Raw genomic sequence first — 24,120 nt, forward strand, 5'->3', positions numbered from 1 at the left:
CTGTGCCAACTTGTCATCTTGTCTCTTTTGTAGTATACTTACCGATTATAATTTTATTAAATTATGATAAATTGTCGCATTTTAAATACAGTTTTATCGTAGTCTTATTAAAGTAATACATATCTTCTCAACCATGAATATATTTGCATTTTTATACGTGAAATGTTGTTTAAAATGTGTATGAAATGTTTCACAACTTGTAAATGATTATTTATTGACATCGTTACAATATGTGGTCGTTTTTCTCACGGGACCCCACGAAGGATTTCCCCTATGAAGTGGGAGATCCTGTTCAAGGTTTGGAAGATAGATCTGTATGGTCTTTACACAAAGGAAAAAAGAGAGGAACACAAGATGAGGTGTCCATTTTCTTGTTTGATGTCCAGAAAAATTCAGAGACTCTTTTCGATATAGCAAAAGCTTCGCTCAAAAAGCTTAAAACTATGAGACACCCTAGCTTATTACATTATTTAGATAGTTGTGAAACAGAAAAATTTTTATATGTAGCTACAGAATATGTTGAACCATTAGTCACACATTTGGAAGATATGAAACTTGAGGGCCAACAAAAAGAATTGTTTCTTGCTTGGGGTATTTTTCAAATAACTGTATGTATATTTTCAAAAATTTAATTTAATTTTTTTAATCTGAAAGTCCCATTTATTATGTAAACAAATATTGTTTCTGTAATAGTTACATGTTCTTTTTCAAGGAGAAATTATGTTAATTCCCTTGTTTCTTGTAAAATTATTAACCTTTAACTATAATATAAACAATATACCTTGCACCTGTTTGATTATCTTGAGGCACTTCTTATATTATTTGAAACTGCTCTAAAAAACTGTTTACTGAACTACTGTGGCTTATTTTCAGAGAGCCTTATCATTTTTTAACAATGATGGCAATACAAGACACAACAATGTTTGTCTTTACTCAGTGTTTGTCACTTCTGCTGGAGAATGGAAACTTGGCGGGTTTGAATTCCTCACGGCACAAGGCCAGGATACTTCTAGTCCAATACCTATTAAAATTTTACCTGCTCTTGAAATTTATGACCCACCTGAGAAAAATGATGCTGCTAAATTGAAAGCTGTCACCAAATGGTAAATATATTATTCAGTCCACTTAATTTTTTTGTACACTACTTTTTTCTTTACTTTAAATATAGTCAATAGAGAGCTGCAAAATTAGTTAGCAAATATGTATGCAATAGGTCTTACAGTGAATGCTAATTTTCCAAGATTTTAAAACATTTAAAAGTAAAGAATCTGAAGCAATTAGATTGAACCTTTAAATTTATTTGGGGCTATTATATTTTACCAGGTTTTTAGGATATTCTTAAAAGAATTGTGAATACCTATTTGCAACTACTCTACCTAAAACTGTCCGGAGAGTCTTGTAAAGGAACAATGGTGTTTTTATCAATTGGAACAAATTTCTTCAATCTATAGTACATAAATTTAATGCTTTCAAAAATTGAATAGATAATTTTTTGAATCAATATGGTGCACATATGTTATGTAACAACCAAATACTAACTATTAAATAAAATAAAAATATTTACAATCAGTTATTAAGAACAAATCATACAAAGCCATGCACTTATAGATATACAATAATAGGATCTAGAGATTACAATATTTTTTAATCACTGATCCATATTGAGTTTATATTTTGAATTAGACCCATTACCACATTTCTATGAAGAGACTTTATCCTGATAGTGGGAAAAGTTCAAAACAAACTAAAATTTGTTTTTACCCATCTTCCGGTTCACTAAGTAGTATTATAAATAACAAACAAGTATATATTTCATTGTTTTTTTTTTAAATAATACTATAACATTTTTATTGCTATTTCCAGTTCATCAGATATGTGGGGACTGGGGTGCCTTATATGGGAGGCATTCAATGGACCATTAAAAAATCAGCCCTCTCTTAAAACTGTTGATCACATACCAAAACAGCTGTGCACCTTGTACTGTGAATTGGTCAGTGCAAACCCTGCATCCAGACCAAATCCTGCTGATATCATAACAAGGTACATTATATTGATATGATTTTATTACTCTTAAATGAATTTACTGGTCAAATATATAATGTAGAAATTAAATTAATTGTGTGTAAAAGAAGCCTAGTAGTTATGGACTGTTTTGCAATTATAGGTAATAGGTTCATTTGACAGTGTACAATTTGTGTAAGTGATATAAAACTAATAATGGAAACTTTATGAAAAAACTTGCAATACCAATGGCCAAAAATCTATCATTTGGATTGTGACATATTGACCTTAATTTCTTTCTATGGAAAATTCTTCATATTTATGGGACAGGGCATTACAACCTTATTTGTAATATGTAATATTCTTAATTAATATATTTACTTAATTTTATCACAATTAAGCAATTTTCGCTTATTTACATACCTTTCCATTTTATTTATTTTATCAATATTTATTTCACATAGTGTTTTACTTTTCCCCCTACTCCTTTAATTTCTTACCCAACCTGTTCTATTTTCACATTTATTCCTATTTATTTTGTCCTCAATTATCATTCTTCAACTTTTGAGGAACATTAAACTATTTGTCCACTTGTGGTAGATTGGAGCTGATATTCTCTCTCGAAAAGTAAGCTTTTCTACCAGTAGTGGAACCGCTTGGTTGCAGAAATCAAACCACAAAGACTAGAAAAGACCAGCACTGGGAATATTGCAAGGCCACAAAAACGAATAAATATACCCAGAATGAAATAAAAGTAAAATTTATGGAGCTTGCTATTTTAGTTATTTAGTAATCTTATCTAAACATAAGCTTCCAAAGTATGTATATATATTCTATAGCCCTTTACATGCATTGGTACGTTACCTACTGGAACAGCATAATTTAGGCAAACTACTATTTACAAGCAGAATCTCTATCCATATGTCTTTCAATAAGGGATATTATATCTATTGATGGTAATGCTATTATCTCTGTTACCGTTTCACACAGTCATATTGACCTATGGCATATCTTGCATCCTGTGCATAGAGATAATTAGCATTCTCTTCCTCATTGCCACAGTTGTTCTTGTTGTTCTCACAAATTTATTATTTTTATACCTATGCTGTTTTTCCAATTTAAAAGCAATGATATTTTAATGTGTTATTTATTGACAGTTATTTTAAGTCAACATTGACTGTAGGCAAATATGACCTCACGTCGTAAGTAAAAAGTTCTTTTAGGATCTATATGACCTAACAATGCAGTAGCTGAAACTCACGAGTAAACAGTACCATAGTTACCATGTTAACTGATGGTAGCAAGCTATCATTGAGGAAGATTGTCTCCAATACCAATATATTAACCAAACACATTTATAGTAACCAAACAAAATGCATTAACAAATTTAAATGTGATAATTATTCTCTTCACAGTAATAGTTATTTCAATCCAATGTATCATTGCAGTAGTAGATTATGCAGTATTAATATTAATATTATGTAATTTTACTACATAGGATAAATAATGTATTATATTAATCACTTAGGTATATACATAACAATGTTCTGGTTTCTGCAACTAAGCATCATTGCCTTCATTTTGCCACAGATTAGCTTTCATCTAGTCAATCCAACCCTTTGGGGAATCCCAACAGACTTAATGTCGCCTATGATCTCGGCTAGGCACCCTGACAAAGTTTATGGTGGCCCGCCCTGTAGAATGGTACACTTGTGCAAATGTGTAGTACATTTGCACAAGTGTACCATTACACTGCAGCAGGTTCTTTGTCTTTCTAGCACATCCTGCACTGGCCATGACTGCTACAATTAAGAATTATTATAATATTATTATATAAACATTTTCAGATGCCGAAAACTTGGTGGATACTTTAAAAACGACTTAATAGACACAATGCTGTTCCTAGAAGAAATTCAAATAAAAGATAAAGTGGAGAAAGGAAAGTTTTTTTTAACTCTCAGTTCGTATCTGGACAACTTTCCTGAAGCTGTGTGCATCCATAAGATTCTACCACAATTGCTGACTGCTTTCCATTATGGTGATGCAGGCTCTGCTGTTTTGGCACCAATGTTCAAGGTTTTTATTTTAATTCTAACTCAGTTGTAGGGGCTTCCATTTGGATCTTAGCAGCCTTATAATACATTTCAGAAAGCAATAATTACTAATTATCATTAGTATTGCCTGGGAATAAACTGACTGACTCAAATTGCAATGGGCAAGCCATGGTATGCAGAATAGATGCTGCCACTTGGGCCTTAAGATATCTATTGTTACCGCTTGCAAATGTTTAGGTATTATGGTATAAAGTCGCTTGTACCTAAGTTGTGTAAAAAAATATAAAAAAGGGTTTAGAAATAAAAAAAAATTAAATTCATTTTTCTAATTACATTCAGATTTTGTTAATTTTTATAAGCATGTTAATAAAATTTTCAGCTAGGAAAACTATTAGACGAAGCAGATTATCAAAAGCAAATTGTGCCGTGTGTCGTCAAATTATTTGCCTCGAACGACCGTACGACGCGGTCACGTTTGCTGCAGCAATTGGACCAATTCATAATGCATCTTCAGAATACTACTGTGAGTAGGGTTGAAGATAATAATATTTCGTAACTTATTTTGAATAGCTAAATAATATAATTCTCAGAGCACTTGGAGAATGGTAATACTTGAAAGGCTACCATCACATTAACAATTAAACTTTTGTTGAAAAGTCCAAAATAAATTATTATATATATTAATAAATCATTTATATATTAATTTATTTCTCTAATTATTTTATTCTATTAACTATATTATTCGTTTAGTATTGGTTTTTAAGTATTACTATAATGTACAGGATGATTGGTTATAAGTATGAAAGTTTGAATAGGGGAATGTGTAACTGGTTTCTATTAAACATATTTCCAATCACCACTATAAGACATTATTTTATTTCCCTTGGAATGCTACAGACCTATTGGTCTTGTCCTTGAATTCTGGTAGTACAGTCTGCTGGAACAGATAGTTAACAACAATTAATTACAATATGTAGTAATCTGAATTTTGAAAACACTTGTTTTACTTGATTTTCATGATAATTTTTATTATTTCTGAAACTATTGATTTTTGGATAGTGTATACCATATATTAATCGTACACATTCACTACTCTAAAGCTTTTACACCAATCACCCTGTATAATTGAAGTCAAATGACGTGTAGCATTTCTGACGAGAACATTAATATGCGCCATTTTAAAACTGTGCCCCTCTTAATATTTTTAAATATTACTATTTCTTAAAGCCCGCTTTAAGATAGTTTGTCTGCAAAGTTTTTATTAAGTCATAGCTCTTAACTTACGTTTCGACATCCAGGTTAATGATCAAATATTTCCTCAAGTGGTGCACGGCTTTTTGGACACAAATGCCATCATAAGGGAGCAGACTGTAAAATCTATTGTCCATCTAGCATCAAAGCTTAACTACAACAATCTAAATGTAGAAGTACTGAAGCATTTTGCTAGATTACAATCGAAAGATGATCAAGGAGGAATAAGGTAATATCTTTTAATTGTATATAATATTTGTGTATCTATACTTAGCATCGTTCATTTATCAAATTTTTAAAAATGTTAGAAAAGCCTAAGATTCACAATGCATCCTGAAATAAAACTAGTATGATGTGCCAAATATTTAATTATATAACATATTTTATATTAGGATAAGGCATGTAATATCTTTGTATACGTTTTTAAACGTTTACATAAATAACCTTAATTAAAAAAAGAACAATTCATCACATACTGATTGGCAGTAAATAATGAAAAAATATAATATTGTAATAGTTAAGAGTGGACCTGATTTAAGAAAAATAACAAAAAAGCTTACTTAGTGATCGCGCATATAAGCCACTGTACTAAAGATTATTATTATGGTAATATTTTGATTATTAATTTCATATAAAAAACAGTTACATTTTTTTGAATATCGCAGCTTCTTCTGCATACCATGATATCATATTGCGAATGCCATCCCACCTACCAAGTCGTGCGATTACGGTATATACCCCCTATAGGTATCTTTGGGGTTGGCTCGTACCTTACGAGCATCAATGGGGTAAAACAATGACCGTGATGTGATATTCACATAATTTTTTGTGTCATGAAAAAAAAGATTGTTTTATATACAATAGATTACCTGCTATGTACTTAAACATAACGATATCTCTTAAACCATTAGGCCCAGAGAGTTGAAAATTAATGAGAATGTTCCATCATCAGTTTAAAACGCATTTTATGAAATTTTGCCCACAAGGGGATTGTGGAGTTGTTTATTAATTATAGCTCTTAAAGGAATAAATCTTGGCCAATGTATGTTTTTTGTATTAATAGATTTTATGAAATTACATCTACAAAAAGCAATAGGTAGCAGTTAGAGGACAGCTTTTAGACTTAAACTTATGAATTTAGAATAAATAGAAAATATAAAACTTTCAGGACGAATACAACAGTGTGTCTGGGCAAGATAGCGGCACACTTACATCCCCAGATCCGTCAGAAGGTATTGGTGTCTGCCTTTGTGCGTGCTACTCGCGACGCGTTCCCACCAGCGAGGCAGGCCGGAGTACTGGCTCTGGCTGCAACACAACAGTACTTCCTCTTGGCAGAAGTCGCCAACAGAGTCTTACCGGCTCTTTGTCCACTTACCAACGACCCTGAAAAACAGGTATTTAACTTACAATACATGTACAGAAAGATAGAGAATATTATCGTCATCATCATCGTTTTTTCAGACGTAAGACGTTTACTGCTGGATATTGGCCTTCTTCATAAATTTTTAGCAGAACCTGTATGATGCAACCTGCATCCTGCGTTTTAGGACGACCTTAACAAGGTCGTCTGTCAACCTTCTGCCTGGATGTCTTACACTGGGCCTCCCCACTTATTTATTTAATTCCACCATAAATAATCCATTGATTCGAAAATGCATCTATTTTTATCTGACATTTCTCAAACCTCAAGCATGTCATTTTTAAATAATTAAAAAATAACATTAACGAAGGTAAATAAAGCGTTTTAGTTTATTCAAAATTTAAACGAAACGCTAAAAAAAAATTCTATTACTATGGAAAACACTGTACTGCCCCTTTGGAGCGCGCGGGGAGGTGGGGGCTGTGGAAAAATAATTAACAGCTGACTGACAGAACTGATAGACGATAATACTCCAGTCTCGCCGCGCACATATCTCAGGCAAGGTACTGTGGTTTAGATAGAATTATACTAATGCTATGTTTTATATGTATATTTCAGGTCCGCGATGCAGCCTTCAGAACAATAAAAGGTTTTCTTGGTAAATTAGAGAAAGTGTCAGACGATCCAAGCTTGAAGGAAGGAATGGGTAATTCTATTTTTATTTATAATCTATAATATATATAAGAATTTTCTTTCTTTGTACTAACTCATCATGATATTTCTGCAACTAGAAGGCTTAAAGAATTAAAATTTAGTAGAAATACTGCTTTCGCAAGGCAAAAAAATCAGGAAACTGATCAAGCCTTCATCAAATTTTTGAAAAAATATTACGATTGTTTCTTCCTCAGTATTTGAAATTACAACGTGGATTACAATATTATTACATTACATATAGAAGCAGATGTGCATACTGCGACACCGTCACTGAGCAACGCGGCGGCCACGTGGGCAGGCTGGGCGGTGACCGCAGTCACGGCCAAGTTCTACCGATCTCACTCCGACACCGCGCGAGTACAGCATTCAGTCAAGTCTGCTCTCTCCAAGCCCGGCTCACTAGGTACATCCAACTTTTATCTATTTATTTAATAGAAAACACCAAATTAACGCTTTGCATTTCTCAATACAACAATACATTTTTAGTTTTTTAGTCTGTGTCAAAATAACCTTGTCAAGAAACTCGATAGTTACACTTTAAACAAAAGTGACGTAAAAAAGTGAACTATCACTTTTATAATTTTTTTTTCATGTTAAAGTCTTATATTTATCATATGAAAAATATATAGGTTTAATTGTAATAATTTAATACATAAAAAGAAAAAACAAAATCTTCAAAGGTCCCTAATATTAAAAACGCGAACGCAAGTGTGAGTGATTTCATCGTAATTTGAAATTTACTATACAACTATTAGCTGACCAAATATATAAAAAAGGTGAATCAGAACTAACAAACGATTTTTAGAACATTTTTTAAAGTCTCACCAATACTTTAATATTGCTACTGTCGAACTGACCTTTGTATACTTTTCGAGATATACTTTTTACGATGATACCATATGTTTAGAAACAAAATCATAACGAAAATATATAATATAAACATATAAGGCTGCCAGCAGCTACGTATCACACGGTGGATTGTAATCGCTTGAAACCCTGACAGACCCAGCTAGACCTTCCCCATACATTCCAAATAGGAGTGGATAGAAGGGACTGCATTCAGTATTTTCTGATGACATTGACAAGGTTGCTTATCCACCTTATGGGTGCACATCCTAAGGTACGCTTGCTCATTCGTGGTCTCACTCCAAAGCCTCAAAGCAAACTCTGGTGCGTTTATTAGTTATAAGCTACAAAAACTAGCATCTGTTCAATAATTTTAATATTCTTTCAGAGCAACCATCATCTAGCAGTATGTCGACGACCACATCGTCAGTGACTTCTATGACTTCATTAGAGCATAGCGAGTCGGCATCAGATTATGATCCTGAGCACTGGGACATGACGGCGTGGGGCGAGATCGATTCAAGCGCAGGTGCGTGTCTGTTTATCATTATTCTAATTATTTTTATTGACAGTGGATCATAAGCCTGGAATAATATTATAATAAAAAATTCTGACAGTAGAAAACTAACTAGTTATTCTTTTAAGTGTGTGTCTTGAAAAATGCACAACATTCATGTTACAATTAAACTTTTAATCTTGATTTATTTTGACGACAGATATAAGTTTTATTATATCTATTAGCCTTCATAAAATAAAACTAACAATAACATAGGGTGTCATTAGCAGGCTCGCCATTACACAAGGGGCTATGACTATGCTCGGAATGGAATATTTAGTAATAGTATTTAGTCGAATCAGACATAAGAGGATACATGGATGAAAGAAAGTATCGAAATAGCCCACAGGCTAAGTAGAATAAATAGCCGCTAGAGACTTAAGGCTCTGGAGTGGCCTCTGACCACAATTCAGCAAGCAAAACATAGGACCCACAAGGTTATGCGAAGTCCATCATCTGTTAACAAGATTATTATTTTTGTTTCTTTTTATTGTGATTATTTTTTACTTGTATTGTGACATCGGTCAGCAATCGCGGGTAAATACAAAAAAAAAGGATTGGATGATAAAATACGAAGTTTTGAGTGTGAGGCAGTTACAATAGTACACACTTCATCTAACTTTTTAAGTAAAAGTACAGTCTCTTAATATTAGTGCATTAAATTCTTAAAGTGACACTAAACATAGTTTCATTATTTTTTGCATACTGAAATTGACATTTTTATTTTTAGAGAAAACATGAAAATCATAATTTATAAAAACTAACAGAATTAGATAGTTTTGCTTTTATTTATATACTAATCATCTGTGATATGGAAGAAATTAAATCTAGTAAGTTAACATAAACCTATCCGAGTATAAGATTGATATCTTATCGTGCTACAGTGTTCATTTGTGGTATATATTTAGTAGCACCAATCAGCATGGCCGGAATAGAGTTACCCTGAGGCATTAGGACCCTTGGTGAAGTTGTTCTTGAGTTTTGCGCATTGCATTATGAGGCGATTAATTTTTATTTAAGAATATTGATATATGTAACAATATAAGTAATGGTGTGTACAGGTACGGGAACAGGTGCTAGTGTGAAGTCGCCGCCGAGCAGCGGCAGTGCGCAGGCCACGCCTGCCCTAGCCGCTCTCTGCGAAGACGACTGGGACGGAGAGTGGGGCACGCTGCAGGAACAACCGGTAACGCCATTAGACGTCTTATTTTGTGCTATCAGACGATGTTAAGTTTCATTTGCAAAATCCTATCTAGCAAACCATTCATAAAATACCTAACCTAAAATTTTAGTTTTTTTTAACCCGCTTATTTTTTAAAATTTTTGATTTATTAATAACAATGAAATTTAAGTTAATTAATAAAGAGTGGAAATTAGAACCAAATTAATATTTTCTTTGTCTTCCAAGGGTTTCTTAAATATTACAGATTTTAATAATCACCATTGAGGTATCTATAGTCCTGATCGTTACATTTACTTAGACCTTGATTCTTCAATTTTATCTCTTGTCATATTAAGTGATTTCAACTGTATTTTATGAACGACCACTAATGCTCTAGTAAGTATTATCATATTTTACAGTCCAATCTCAAATTATGTCTTTTACACTTTCAAACACGACGGTAAATAAGAATCAATTTAATTGGTTACTTATTTCTTAGACCCCCATTTCCCTCCATCACCTCTAGTCACATTGATTCCACTATTCAGAATGTATTTCATGAACAGCCCTTTAATTATTTATTCATAATATTCAGAGTGCAGAAGCAGAGCTAGCAAGCCCTTCAGAGACGTGGAACAACGCCACCTGGTCGGAGGCGGTGATGATGGCGGCAAACAATGCAAACGCGACGTACGTGCGTGGAGCCGCTCGGGCCACGGCGCACCAGAATAGTAACGACTCCCTCGGCGGATGGGAAGACAGCGAGTTCGAACCTATCGAGGAGAATGCCGACGGTAATGTCTCTTTATTATTTGAGAAACTCTAAACACAAATAATTTGTACGTAACGCGTTATTATAGGAGCGCGTTATGCAAGAACACTGGAACGACGGGTTTTCATACAACGCGGAATTAATGCACAGTGTTATATGGAAGATTACTGTATCCATTTATCATTTATACATACAGTGTTATTTTAACATATATTAATGAAATATTACCTAACTATACCATTTCGTTTAAAAGAAAACAACAACATTGAAAGTGTTTAGAAAGATATGATTTAAAAATTAAGACTACAGAACATTTGTCCACATTTAAGTCAAATTATTATACACGTGGAATCAATTAACAATCAATTAAGTAGGACATCCACTCACAACGTGGACAAACGACCTTGTTAAAGTCGTCGGAAGGAGCTGGGTAGACATCTCTTATCGGTCTTATTGGAAATCTAATGCGGAGGCCTATATTGATCGTGGACTTTCTGCGGCTAAAATGTTGATTATGAAATCATTGACAATGAGACGACAAGTGAGAGACTACTTTTCTACGCCATAACTCATCACTGGTAACACACATTGGTTGATCTTTTTCTATACACTGAGGGTTAGTTTATGAAATAATGAATAGTATAGATATGAGTAAATACAAGGTCACGATCTTTAATGTAAATAAGAAACAATAAAAGAAATATTTATACTTATAAATAGACTGCCAAACTCCTATGAACAGTCAATACAAAAAGGAAAACTGATGGAATGTAATACACATTATATGAAATAAGTATTTTATGTGTAGTGTTCTGGTTACAAATTGGAAGAAAGCATGCTTGGTTTCTCAAAATTATATTAGAAAAGACCACAGAACTTTAGAAAAGTCACAAGATTTAAGAATGATCATAGCATTAAGATTTAAAACCTAAAATGGGTACCAACCGGTCATGTATTGAGATATTTAAATGATAATTCGACACTGTCCATGACTGTATGTACACCTAATGCCAACATTATATGGATAAGAAGCAGACCATTCAGACGCAAAGAAGAGATGCAGATTCGGGTCGGGACAGCAGCAGATGGAAGCAATTGGGAAGTAAAAAAACAAAATCAACATAACACTCTCCACAAATGAAAAAATAGTATATAGCAATGTAGGCCAAATAAATAAATAATACCTTGTCGTAAGTCTATGAATTAAATTTATGTAAGCAAAGACTGAGATAAATATTTTCCCGCAGAAAACAACGCGTCGAAGATGGACGAGATGAGAAGAAAACGCGAAGAAAGAAAACTTCAAAGACAAAGAGAAATGGAAGCTCGACGCAGCGCGCGCGGTCAGGGCCCGATGAAGCTTGGCACTAAAATCACTTCCCCTCCGCCTTTCCAGTGACCAACTAGTGAAGATCGCTTTGAATAATTGACTGCAGTCTTATTTTTTTTTTACAATAAATTAGTTATAATTTAATGTAATCATCGACGTAACGAAGCGTACGGGAGCGGCTTTACGATAATATAAATAATATATTACAATTATGAACGTGATGTTTGAGAGCTAAGAATTCCATTAAAATAATTTATCTATACAATAAATTTCCTTTTTCATCTTTATATATAAAACTACTCGAGACCTGCCCTTTAAGTAATAAATCTCAGTCCAACATTTAAAAAAACTACGGATAGTCATTTTTTTGAAATAATATCGACTTATTAAATAAATGTACATAACTTCCTTTTTTACGAATAAATTTTGCTTGTCTGACTTTGAACATTAAACGTTAATTTTGTCTGCTCCCGATTTCATCTTTGCCTATCGGTCAAAGGTGAGGTGGCCTTATATTTAAAGCATGAGAAGTTTACCGACGGTTACCACAGTTTAAATCAAAGGTTCCCAAAGTGGTCCAGGTGGACCCCCCTAGGGTTCACGAGAGTACTTATTGGTACTAACTTAACATAGACCATGTTAACGTGACAAAAAGTGAGGATTTAAAAAGGAGATATAGATAAATTTCCTTTATTAAATATTGAAACTTAACAGAACTCTTATGGAACGTGAACTTTTTGTAAAAAAAAATATTTTTGACTATACTCTGCTTCAACGTGTTATAGTTGTAGAGAAACAGGAAGTTCCACAAAATCTCGTCTTTTAAAGAAGTTTTACAATGCCGATTTAATTTTTTTTTCCGCCTGATATAGCTTAAACGAAAATAAAATAATCAAACGACATCATTACCAAGAATTCTTATCATATATTCGTTAATTGAATAATTTGCCTTTTTAAATATACAATATTTAGCGGAATTTAACTAGACTCTGATTACGTTTATTAGGAATGATATTTACAATATATGAGGTTCAATGAAAGTTTTCTGGTTTTCTGTAGTGAATAACTAAAATATGAGCTTTATTTGTCAATGTTGACATAATATATGAAGATTAGCGATTGCTAACTCTAAAAACTTGCATGTCAACACAATATATAACATGTCAAGACTTGCAAAGCACCATACTTATATATAATAGAAGAGTTAATTCATGGTTGGACCCAGTCGCAAGGAATTTCCACAGATAGATTTAATCTTCATATTTTTATCGAGTTTTGGTAGAAATGCAGGGGGTCCACTGGAATTAGCTTAATTTTGAAAGTGGTCTACGAGAAGAAAAATCTGGGAGCCTCTGGTTTAGATAATAAATATTCGAGAATAAAAAAAATTAATAATAAATATACCAATGAATCCCAACATTTATGTGATTGTATATAACAATCACATGGTTAGAATATTTTAACGTAAAAGGCTCATTGTGCTTATGATCAAGTAATTTAATATTTTAGTAAAAATTAGACAAGCTATACAGGACAGGCGGTTGGGTATTTCCACCTTTGTCGAATTATTATAAATAAATAAAAATTGCATTTTACAATTCAATTTACATTTATTCTCATAACAATAATTGTTCATATAAAGTGACTGGAACCTGGGCAAGGTAGTTATAAAATATGTTCTTTACATAAATTTTTTCTTCAGCCTCATGCGTGCTACATTTCTACCATTATTTTATAAAATTGAGAATTTATATATTGAATTATAACATTTAAAGTATTAATTTTATTTCAAGTGATTTAATTAATTTTGTACATGAAACACTGTGATTTACATATATAAAAATATGTAAAAGTTTTTCGTAAACGCTTAGAAAAAGCCTGAAAAAAGATAACATGTCCCTACCATACCCTAATGACAATGCCAGTCTATCAGCAAGTGATGATGTTTTTTACCCTTTTGAATTAAGATATGTTAGTTTCTTATAAAAACTAAGAGGCTTTTTTAAACTTGATTTTAAACAGGTATTACACTTGTGTACAATGTAAAAGTATATTTATATGTTGCTTGCAACCTGTAAATGAACTTCTACATTTTGATAAAGCTTGTACAATGCATTTCTCTATTACGCAGAACTAATCAACCGTGTAGGATATTTATGTATACAACATACAAACTAATTTTTTTTTCACCATAAAATTTGATATTACTATGTATTAACCAACATTATCATTTTGTTTATAATACAATGTCAAATAGGACATACTTGACAAAATATAATGATGTTTATTTAAAAAAAAACGAAGAATGTGTCGATTTTTAAGTAAATAGGATTTTAATTGCATATTTTCCTGTGCCTCTGGGTGATGACATGACTTTCACATTTTATCATCACTAATAATTATTTCAAATATTTTGACAGAAATAAAAATGTCTCGTTTTAATAATAACGTTTATTCATCACACATAAAATTAAGGAACATATCAAAAACGATCGCGGATTTCGTTGTTCAATATATATATAGTACGTTTCATTTATCATGTCGGCGACATAAAAATTGATAAAAACTTAATTATAGATTACACCAATTTAGTTACACGGTTTTTTAATTTTCTTTTACATCCTTATCACGTACCGTGGCGTACCTGAAAAATAATACCTGTATCTGAGGAATTTAAAGAAGTATTACTTTTTATTTACTTAATATACAAACTGCACATACACACGCTCCCTTCAAATATCTTCACAAACAATAAAAATATGTAATTTAATTTTGGTTGCCTTTCTTCTGTATTACGCGGAAGTTGATTTTGTAAGAAAATAAGTGTGATGTTCTTGAAAATGATGGGACTGAAAAATATGAGTTACATATAGAATTAAATCGGATTTTGTCATTCCAAAAAACATAATATGAAACTCAGATTTTTTAGAAAAATTGCATGAATATGATGTTGTATTGAATGTGTTGTAAGCGAAATTCTTATTCTACGCGATGTCTGCGAATATTTACACTTCTGTAAATAAAAGGGAAGAAAAACAATTGTTTTATTTCACCAAAACAAAAGTTGTAGTTTTTAAGTATCAAATTCCAAGGGATGGAAAAAAGATATGTAAAAATCGGAAAAAAGGTTTGTAGATTGTTAAGAATTATTACTAAATTTTTAACAAGAGCTATTTTTGGTTACCATTATCATTTATCAACAGCAACAACATTGAATGATTTAGTTAATTTTACTGCATTTGCTGTTGTTATTTTGAAATTATGAAATCTACATCTATTGGCAATATTGGCGCTGGAGGCTTAAGGTTTCGAAGTGACCACGAACCAGCAAGAACGTAATATGAAGCTTGTTAAGGTAGTCGGATTACTTTGGGTGCAGGCAGCTTTTAATTGAAATATATGTCTAGCAATAAGCACTCTGTCTCAAATGATGATTGCCTACACGATTATTTCATCATAAATGTGATATTTAAAGATATTATGCATTCTACTTCAGTTACTTAAAAATATAACTAAATGTCATTTTATTTCATAATTTTGAAATGGCAATGAACAATCTGCTTCTATCTAAATATATTAAGCCTAACATACTGCCAGCTTCTCACGGCACGTCGGAAACTTTAATGTTTACAAATCATTTTTTATTACAATTATAAATAGGACCCAAATTGTCTTTGTAAAAATATATAATATATTTTTATGTATTTTTTACTATACTATAATATATATACTATACGTAGTGAAGGTTTTACTGCCGGGTACTATACACAATGTATTACTAGTATAATTAACTTTACTAAGCAATAATATCACTTCTATAATCTTGTTGTATAAATGCTATCAGAACAGTTGTTCTGTACGCCAGAAAACCGCCGAGAAATGGTGGCGAAGGTCACGAGCGCCGCTGCCGCGTGCGTTGATGGAACGCTGCGGTCGATACTGCCCCCCGGCCTACCGTCTCGTTGCGCCCATACTAATGGCGTGGTACAGTGGTTTCGGTAGCACTACAGTGCAGATGCGCAAAATTTTTTAATATTATAGACTCGTGTTATGATATCAGATCCTCTCTCGTCCCATAAAGAACCTAAATGCTTCTTGACCATATAGGTCACCACGTTACAAAAGGACTACAATACCAATGAAATAAAACAAACATTTAAAGCAAGAACATTTAATAGCGTAATACTAATGGGGTTAGTAACAATTAAAAACAATTGGATACTAAATACAAAGCAAAACATAAATGTTAAAGCTAGAAAAAAAGAACTAAAATCATGTATCTATAATTGGCAATGATAACGCTACTTGTAGTATATGTTTAAAACTTACATGTTTAAATATGGAACATTTCTAATATTTTTATTTGATAACATGAAACGACTAAAGCAAAACGAAGCAAGCGCAATATCTATGTGCTAAGACATCCAAAATCAATTCAATACCTCATCAATAGCAGTTTTCACAAGTAACAACATTTATAATAAATCATAAATTATTTGTTATTATTTTGTGAACTCTAACCTATTGATGAATAAAAGAATTGACCCTGCGACTGTTATTACGAGACAACCAAGCAGAGCTCACGATGTTAAAATAATGAAGTACACCGTTATATTTTAAACTGCATAGATCATATCTTTTAAAATTTCGTTTATCTTGTGAATATTATACGTCGTCTTTTACAGTTCGAGCGAAAATGTCCTCCCGGGTGCCTAAGCTTTGCTCGATTACCTGATTTGTTGTAATAAATGTAACGGCCCAAAAATCGAGCTTTATTAATAATGGTTTAGGTTACATACAATCCGTAGAAAGTATTAATTGCAATGAGGCAAACGGTTAATGTTTTGGTCTTAGTAATGAAAAGGCGTGCTGCAAGTCGTGAGCCCTGCTGAGGTGCCGGTTGTAACTTACAGTTTAGATCGCAGGTCGGACGTCCCAGCGGCTAATTGTCAGGATGGATCTTCAAACCTGGAACAAAAGTGTCATTAGTCATAATTGACAAAAATATTTAATTTGGTATTGCTATATATCAAACTTTGTAAGTTCAACTTGAAAAAAGAGGTCACCCGTCAAATCCAACTCGATTGGGCAGTATTCGCGAAACTACAAAAGAAATTCTGGTCCAATATCCCTCAATCTATGACCGTTGTGTTTTACTATTGATGACTTAGCACTGAAACGTGGTCTTCCACTCTTGGTTTCAAAGGCAAGCTTACCGTCACCGTGGAGAGGACGATGTTCGGCATTTCTCTATGAGATCGAATCATGTATGAGGTGATAGCAAGGGGAATAAGGAGGTGAACGTAATTGAAATAGCCACGCAGATTAGCAAGTTGAACTGGCATTGAATAGGTCACATAGTGCGAGGATCGCTAGCGCCTTAAGGCTCTGGAGAAGAGACCACAAATCAGGAAGAACAGAGTTATTTCGTTTAAATAAGATTATAGCACAACACCTCCAATCGGTTGTATTAGAAATCTATCGGACGTATCTCTAACAGTGGACGTGTTACGGCAGAAATAACGTGTTTACTGCGCTTATAGTGTAAAAAAATATATTTAAAAAATGATATCACAATCACCGGGTACTGTATTTATTCACTGCGCAATAAAACTAAAAATTGTCATTGACAATTTTTTGGAAAAATGTTAAAGTATTTGCACTTCAATAAATAATTAGATATACTAACCTCATGTTCATAGCATTGGAGTTACCAGGCTCGAGTTTGTACCCGAGCGATTCATAGAATTTAATCAACTTATCTTTACAGTCCAAAGACATTTTGTAACAGCCTAACTCTTGAGCCAGCAAGGACACTGTTACAACTATTCTGTAATTAAGAAATCATTTTAAGTTTAACTTTTAACAATCTTGATATATAGCATTGTTACGTAATATGTGACACGTACAACTTTCCTAATTGTTTCCCGCGGTAAGTATCATTAACTACGACATCTTCCAAGCGGCCACGCTGAAAAAAATTAAATTCTTTTAAGGAATAAAGCCAAACATTACATGTACAAGATGATTGATTAAAGGTGTAAAAACTTGAAAGGTAAATGTATACCTCATTTCTCATCGAAAAACTTAACTTTTTCACCTATTGCAAAATAACCGTGTGAAATATGTGACATTATTATATATTACTTTTTTCCTTTGTAATGCTACAGGCAGTACAGCCTTCTGGCAGTACAAAGTCAGTAGGTAATATACTATTACCAATTTTAACACGTATTAATAAAGATTTTGAAAGCACTTTTTATATTCATTACGTTATTTTTTAACTCTGAAAACATTGATTTTTGTATAGGGTGTACCATACATTAAATGAATGAAAATCAGCTGTCCATTCACCCCTTTCTGATATAAAAATATCTATAACCAATCACCTTGTAGACGTAACATATTTTTGATTTGTTCTTATTGCGTAAGAACATGAAATGCGACTGCAACTTTGTCCATGATGTGAAAGTTTTCACAAATTGTCGCCCAATACAGTATTTTTACTGTGTCAAATACCCCACCATTAAGAAAACTGTTGACAAAACTTACCAAAGAACAGTTATGAATAAACTTCTGTTCCACAGTCAGAGTTGCAGCCCCAATGATCTCCGACGAACGTTTATCCTCGATCACCGTTACATAGTAACCACCGGACATTTTCATCTGCGTGAACCGTTCTGCAAATAAACAAACGTTTCATCATCACTGCAGCCGCGGGATTTCCTCCACTGCAAGCTAATAACACCGATTTCTTTATGGCCCCTGTAATTGGGGACCTCTCGTACTTCCTACCTTGTTGAAGGTCAAGGTTTGATATGCTTTAATGATTTTTTTCACTTTCCTTTTATTTCTTTACTCTTCTATCATTCTTCGTATGATCTGTCTTTCCTCTTCTCACATTCCACAATTTACTATCGTTCTTTTTCATACTTATTTCCTTTCATTTATCGCCTCGTTAGTCAAATATCACAATTCCGGGTTATATCACATTCTTTACCTTAGTTTACATATTATTTTTGTGCTATTTTACATTCGTATTTAATATACTAACTTATTAAGAATTATCACAATTTATCATAGTTTCCAGTTTTTAATAACACCGGATTGGAAGACGCCTGCGACCAGGGTCTTCCGCCAACCTTCAAGATCGTCTGTCCACCTTGTGGGTGAATGTCTGAGCACGCTACGCTTACTGGTCCTTTGCAACCTTAGGGCCCTCAGCCATCTATTATGCGCGCCATGTTGCCTGATCTCTACCTACTACTGGATTATATCTGCAACTATAGTTCGTCTATGTATTTCTTTAGTACTGATTTTATCTCGTAGAATGATCCCAACTCTCTATGACTCGTTGAGGGAGTGTGAGGTTGTCGATGAGGCTCAGAGTAAGAGACACTTTTTCTTAAGACATAAGGGAGATATTAGACGAAAAGTTGTTGGGTTGTCTGCCACTTTAACTTGTCAAAAACAGAGCGGCTGATTCTCCCACCGATCTCATTGCGCGCCTACCTAACTGTACAGCGGTCTCGGTAACACTATATTACTCAAACCATAATAAGCATTTGTTTCGTGTGCTATAAATAAAGTACTGAATCTAAGCTAGATCAATTTTAATTATGTCACAAAAACACACACCGCAACGTACTCTTAAAGTCGACGTCTTCCGAAACAAATCTAACACCGATTAAATAGTGAAGGAAACGACTCTCATTGATCTTCCTTGTAAGCAAATACTGTTACTAAATCATCTTCTATTTGTAAATATAACTGCTATTATTATTTCTGCCGATGTTAATATCGTTAGCTTAGGCTTTTAAAGATTCGTCGGAACAGAGCTTGGGGTACCAAGGTCCTTAAGTTATAATAAAATAAATATCACCAGATTGCACTTGACTGATGACTGAAAAGAGATTACTTTGACTAACTTCGCTAAGAGCAGGTGGAGTAGGCGGTCACGACCACCCCTGGAGGCGAAAAACAGTGTAAGTCATCTCACCGTACTCGCGATAGACTCCGCTGCGATATAGTTGGGAGTGGTTGAAGTGATTTGAGCATATAATGTTACGAGTACCTATGGCGTAAATGATGCAGAATTGTGGTGGTTTCTAGGACCACGCCTCTTGGTTCCAAGACATCCAAAGGTTAATGGCGAAATTCGTTCGCTATAAGAGGATTTGAATGCAACATGACTTTCTCGAAATAAGTTTGTGTAACACCGAAAGAAGCACAACGTGTAATAAACAAATACGGCAAAGCAGTTGGCCAATGGACAAACAGCCTTTACCAATGTCGAAAAAAAAACCGTCTAATTAACTTGTACATAGAAGCAGGTAGTGCAACATTGACCTCGATTCACTATGCGACTTTGATATAGTACTTTCACATTAGACTTGTGAAACATGACAATATTGCCATGGTATACATTACTATATTACATTACTGCCTGATCAGTGGACATTTCTATATAACAATCGCTTATTTTTTAATAATTATGTACGACAATAATTACACCACTAAAGTTTTCCATAGCGGTAGCGCTACGCAAATGATGTTCCCGGAAAACGAAAGACGATATTCTTAGATTGTGTGCGACGACCTTTATAAAGTTGTTACCGGAACAATATTTCTTTTTCTCTTGAATACTTCGTAAAAAAATGTAGGTGCCACACTGAAAGCTACACACCTATCGCGATGCTATTAACCCGCGGGCCGGCGACACACTTCGAGCGAAGTCGATAAACTTTGAACAACCGTCTTTTTTGACAAGTGACTCGTCTTGTAGAACGTAACTGCAAGGGACAAGTTTCGAGGAAAGCTTTAAATTCTTGCTTTAAATTTTTTCCGCGGTTGAATAGATAGACAAGTATTTTAGTTAATTAATGCTCTTCCTCCCCCCCCCCCCCCCCCCGATCACCATAATTGATGTCCTCAATTGACAGTAACATCATTAACTTCAACCAAAAACATATACAATACAAGCATTTCGTAAGGAACAGCCTAGCGAATTACTTAATCACACAATAGTGTTTCAATTCAGATTGTAAACATAACGTACTTCTACAATAAATACATCTTTGAAAGACTCATGAAGTAACAATCCTAAACTATGTTTGGTCACCAAATCCTCCACTTTTAATTATCGTAAGCACATAAAAAAGCTTTTAGCGTCGTGTATTAATCGCGTCAAACCGATAATCTGATAAAAACAACTGAGACAACTCTCCGTTCAGAATACTGTATACGGTTTCCCGGATCTCGCACTCTAAGGTATATCAACCTAATCGACTCATTAAAATACTGTATATTAGACGACACAGGGAACAAATGTTCGAATAACGTACGGCGCCTTCGTTATGTATATTATAAACAAATGTATTACAATTTACACCCAATTTACATCTCGTCGCACTTTGGATAGCACTGATGTGCAGGTTGTGCGCCTTTAGTGCTCAACCACTTCCCGGGTGATGTTTTAAATGTCAATACACAAACCGGTAGGACCGACGACATAGTCAAAGTTGCCAGGAAGTCGCTGGATGCGAAGTTCGTGACCAGTCCTAGTGGCGATCTATGTAAGATTTCCAATGGCTGTGTATCAGCTGACAAGTTCATGATCTGATACCAAAAATAAATCAACGTAATAAAACTTTTTATCAAAATTCATATGCCGATGCATAGATATAACATAAAACATCCATGTCCGTACAATTTAAATACTAATTAGCATTTTAATCTCTGTGTGACCATGAAATATAAATTTTGTAAACGTTTAGTTATATGATTATGTTAGCAGAATTAAACATGTGTGGTTCTATGCTCTATGAATTTATAGACAATCTGACAAGGAAGAACAAACTCAATCACTTTAATGTTCATACTTGTGTAAGGTCACATATCTTTGCTGTAAAGGCCAACATTCCATTACAGAAACTGGTTTTGTGATCAAATAAAAGGTTTTGTACAGTGTGTGAATTGTATGAAGTTTTATTTGATTGAGCAGAAGGAAAGAATACCCATAAAGAATGTATAATATGTGTATGTTTACAGGTTTTTTGGAAGATTAAAAAATTAATATAAATAACTGCAAAAATATTAAACAAAACTAAATTCTAATATCCAAGCAAAAAAATCAATAATGCAGATGGAAAATAGCTTGTTTATTTAGATATTTAAACATGAAATAAATAAATGTAAATAGATTTTTTTTCTCAAATAAAGTAATATATTGAGTATAGTTTCTAATTATCTAAATAATCTATTAGATTTGGGGATCAGTCTTGTTGTTTGTTATAGCTATTATATTTTAAAAATCTTCTGTGATATGAAATTAAATCTGGTACTCTAATATTAACTTATTCTAAGATAAGTCTTATGATGCTTGAATATTAATTTGGAGTATATTATAGGATGTTTATAATCTAATTTATAAAGCTTATAAATAAACCAGGCTTATAGGATGTGCCATCTCAAAATTGAAGTTGTTTTATACAAATGTAATGTTTCACAGAATAAAATTAAATATTTTAACTGATAAAATTAAAAAAAAATAAACTGTTTTACATTGTGCTATTGAAAATATATATTTAAGAAATTATATGAATAAACTAAAAATATTTTTATTAGATTGTGACTTTAACATACTTAAAAAAATAAAAAGAAAAAATGAAACAAAAATTAATTCTTTTTTCTTCCTAACTCATATTTCTCCAAGGATTCTTGTTACAGAATTAACATATCAAAGGCACTTATGAGAAATGAATATGCATACTTAAGATATAACAGATAAAACATTACTTGTAGAAAGTCCTTAACAACCATTACATTTGTGTCATTTTTAATATGTATGGGTACTACCCACCCAGCCACTTCTGATTTGTATTCAACAGAATACTATTTTACTTATTTAAATGTTGCAATTTATCAAGAAATGCATAAAATTAATTTGTGCATAATACTTAAATAAAAAGTTAAAATATGAGACATACCATCAAACTGTTTTCTTGTAATGTTTCCTGTACTTGTGAGCTGACTGAGTAATTGCAAAAAACCTTTATCATAATCTGCTCTTTGCAATGGTCTGACTACCATCCAATCAGCACCGGGATTCGATGCGCTAATTTTTGGATTAAACGTAGCCGGGCTTTTGCTGAAGTCTAATTTGCGAAGTATGTCTGGGTGATAGAGATATTCAGACAGGTTTCGGTCCTGAAATAAACCATGACTTACATTTTTGTACATCGATAGTTAAACATAAAATATTTAAAATATTGGAATAAATAAAAATACCTCAAATACATGCGTCTCCATACCCATTATGATAAATTTAATTTATAATATATTAAATGAATTATTAACAATTTTTTAATAAAACCATAGTTTAAAAATGAAAGTACTGAATTGAAATAAAAATAGACTTAATGCGCGCACTATTCAGATCGAATCCTGTAACTTTTTAAATATACGTGGCAAACATAAAATTTGTCTTTATACTGTTTCCATTGATTGGTCGCACAAAGTCAAAATAATAATTCCATATCGTGTATTGGTCAACAAAGTCGATTAGTGAAAGTAATAGTAAACTGACGAACACTGTTGTGGTATGCAGCATTGAAACTTACTTGTCAGATAAATGTCACCTTAACTTAAAATTTAAATATACATAATACTTTCATACATCTCTACCTAGAACAATTGGATATTTAATAATTTTATGGTACATATGCATGTTAAAATATTTAAAGTTATTGGATAATTCTCAACTTTTCAGGACTCGTGTTAATAATGTAATAATAAAAGACAAAACTTTTATTATTAATTCCCAACTCTTAAGTTAAACTTTTTCTCAATTAATCAAATATCTTTGTATTTTTGTTAGTAACTTCGTTTTGCTTGCTATTTAATATTTATTTCCTTGAATCGCTAAAATGAAGAAATGCTTATGAAAATTGTTTTTTTTTTTCAGTGAGTATATTTAATTTAAACGTATTCCAAGTATTTTTAAAGTAATGGCTTAACGTAAGTAGTGGTGGCACGCATGTTTACCACACCAGATGGGTATTTTTATAGGT

At 32.8% G+C, this 24,120-nt stretch overlaps 2 protein-coding genes across 3 annotated transcripts; one reads left to right on the forward strand and one right to left on the reverse strand.

Annotated features, from left to right (window-relative positions):
- The first annotated feature begins 37 nt into the window (after positions 1–37).
- Positions 38–12,318, forward strand: yata (N-terminal kinase-like protein yata). Its single transcript, XM_068763333.1, has 13 exons — positions 38–608; positions 874–1,103; positions 1,864–2,040; positions 3,849–4,077; positions 4,435–4,578; positions 5,354–5,535; positions 6,475–6,703; positions 7,288–7,375; positions 7,625–7,786; positions 8,618–8,758; positions 9,847–9,971; positions 10,543–10,741; positions 11,967–12,318. The coding sequence occupies exons 1-13, from the start codon at positions 231–233 to the stop codon at positions 12,116–12,118; spliced, it is 2,436 nt and encodes an 811-aa protein (XP_068619434.1). The 5' UTR covers positions 38–230; the 3' UTR covers positions 12,119–12,318.
- A 2,180-nt stretch (positions 12,319–14,498) lies between these two features.
- On the reverse strand, positions 14,499–23,641 carry Gnpnat (glucosamine 6-phosphate N-acetyltransferase). Of its 2 annotated transcripts, XM_068763335.1 has the most exons (7): positions 23,339–23,641; positions 23,038–23,257; positions 18,602–18,729; positions 17,959–18,020; positions 17,739–17,879; positions 16,961–17,017; positions 14,499–14,693 (listed from the first exon to the last, which is right to left on the reverse strand). In XM_068763335.1, exons 1-6 carry the CDS (start codon positions 23,363–23,365, stop codon positions 16,999–17,001), a joined length of 597 nt encoding a protein of 198 aa, XP_068619436.1. In that variant the 5' UTR covers positions 23,366–23,641; the 3' UTR covers positions 14,499–14,693; positions 16,961–16,998. The 2 variants fall into 2 exon arrangements, with proteins under 2 accessions (XP_068619436.1, XP_068619435.1); XM_068763334.1 differs by lacking the exon at positions 14,499–14,693 and having other exon boundaries at positions 16,205–17,017; positions 23,339–23,640.
- Between the last annotated feature and the right edge of the window lie 479 nt (positions 23,642–24,120).

This window comes from Battus philenor, unplaced genomic scaffold (assembly GCF_028537555.1).
Source record: "Battus philenor isolate CCGP_79_NKW_IND1 unplaced genomic scaffold, ilBatPhil1.0.hap1 SCAF_17, whole genome shotgun sequence".
NCBI classification, from domain to species: domain Eukaryota; kingdom Metazoa; phylum Arthropoda; class Insecta; order Lepidoptera; family Papilionidae; genus Battus; species Battus philenor.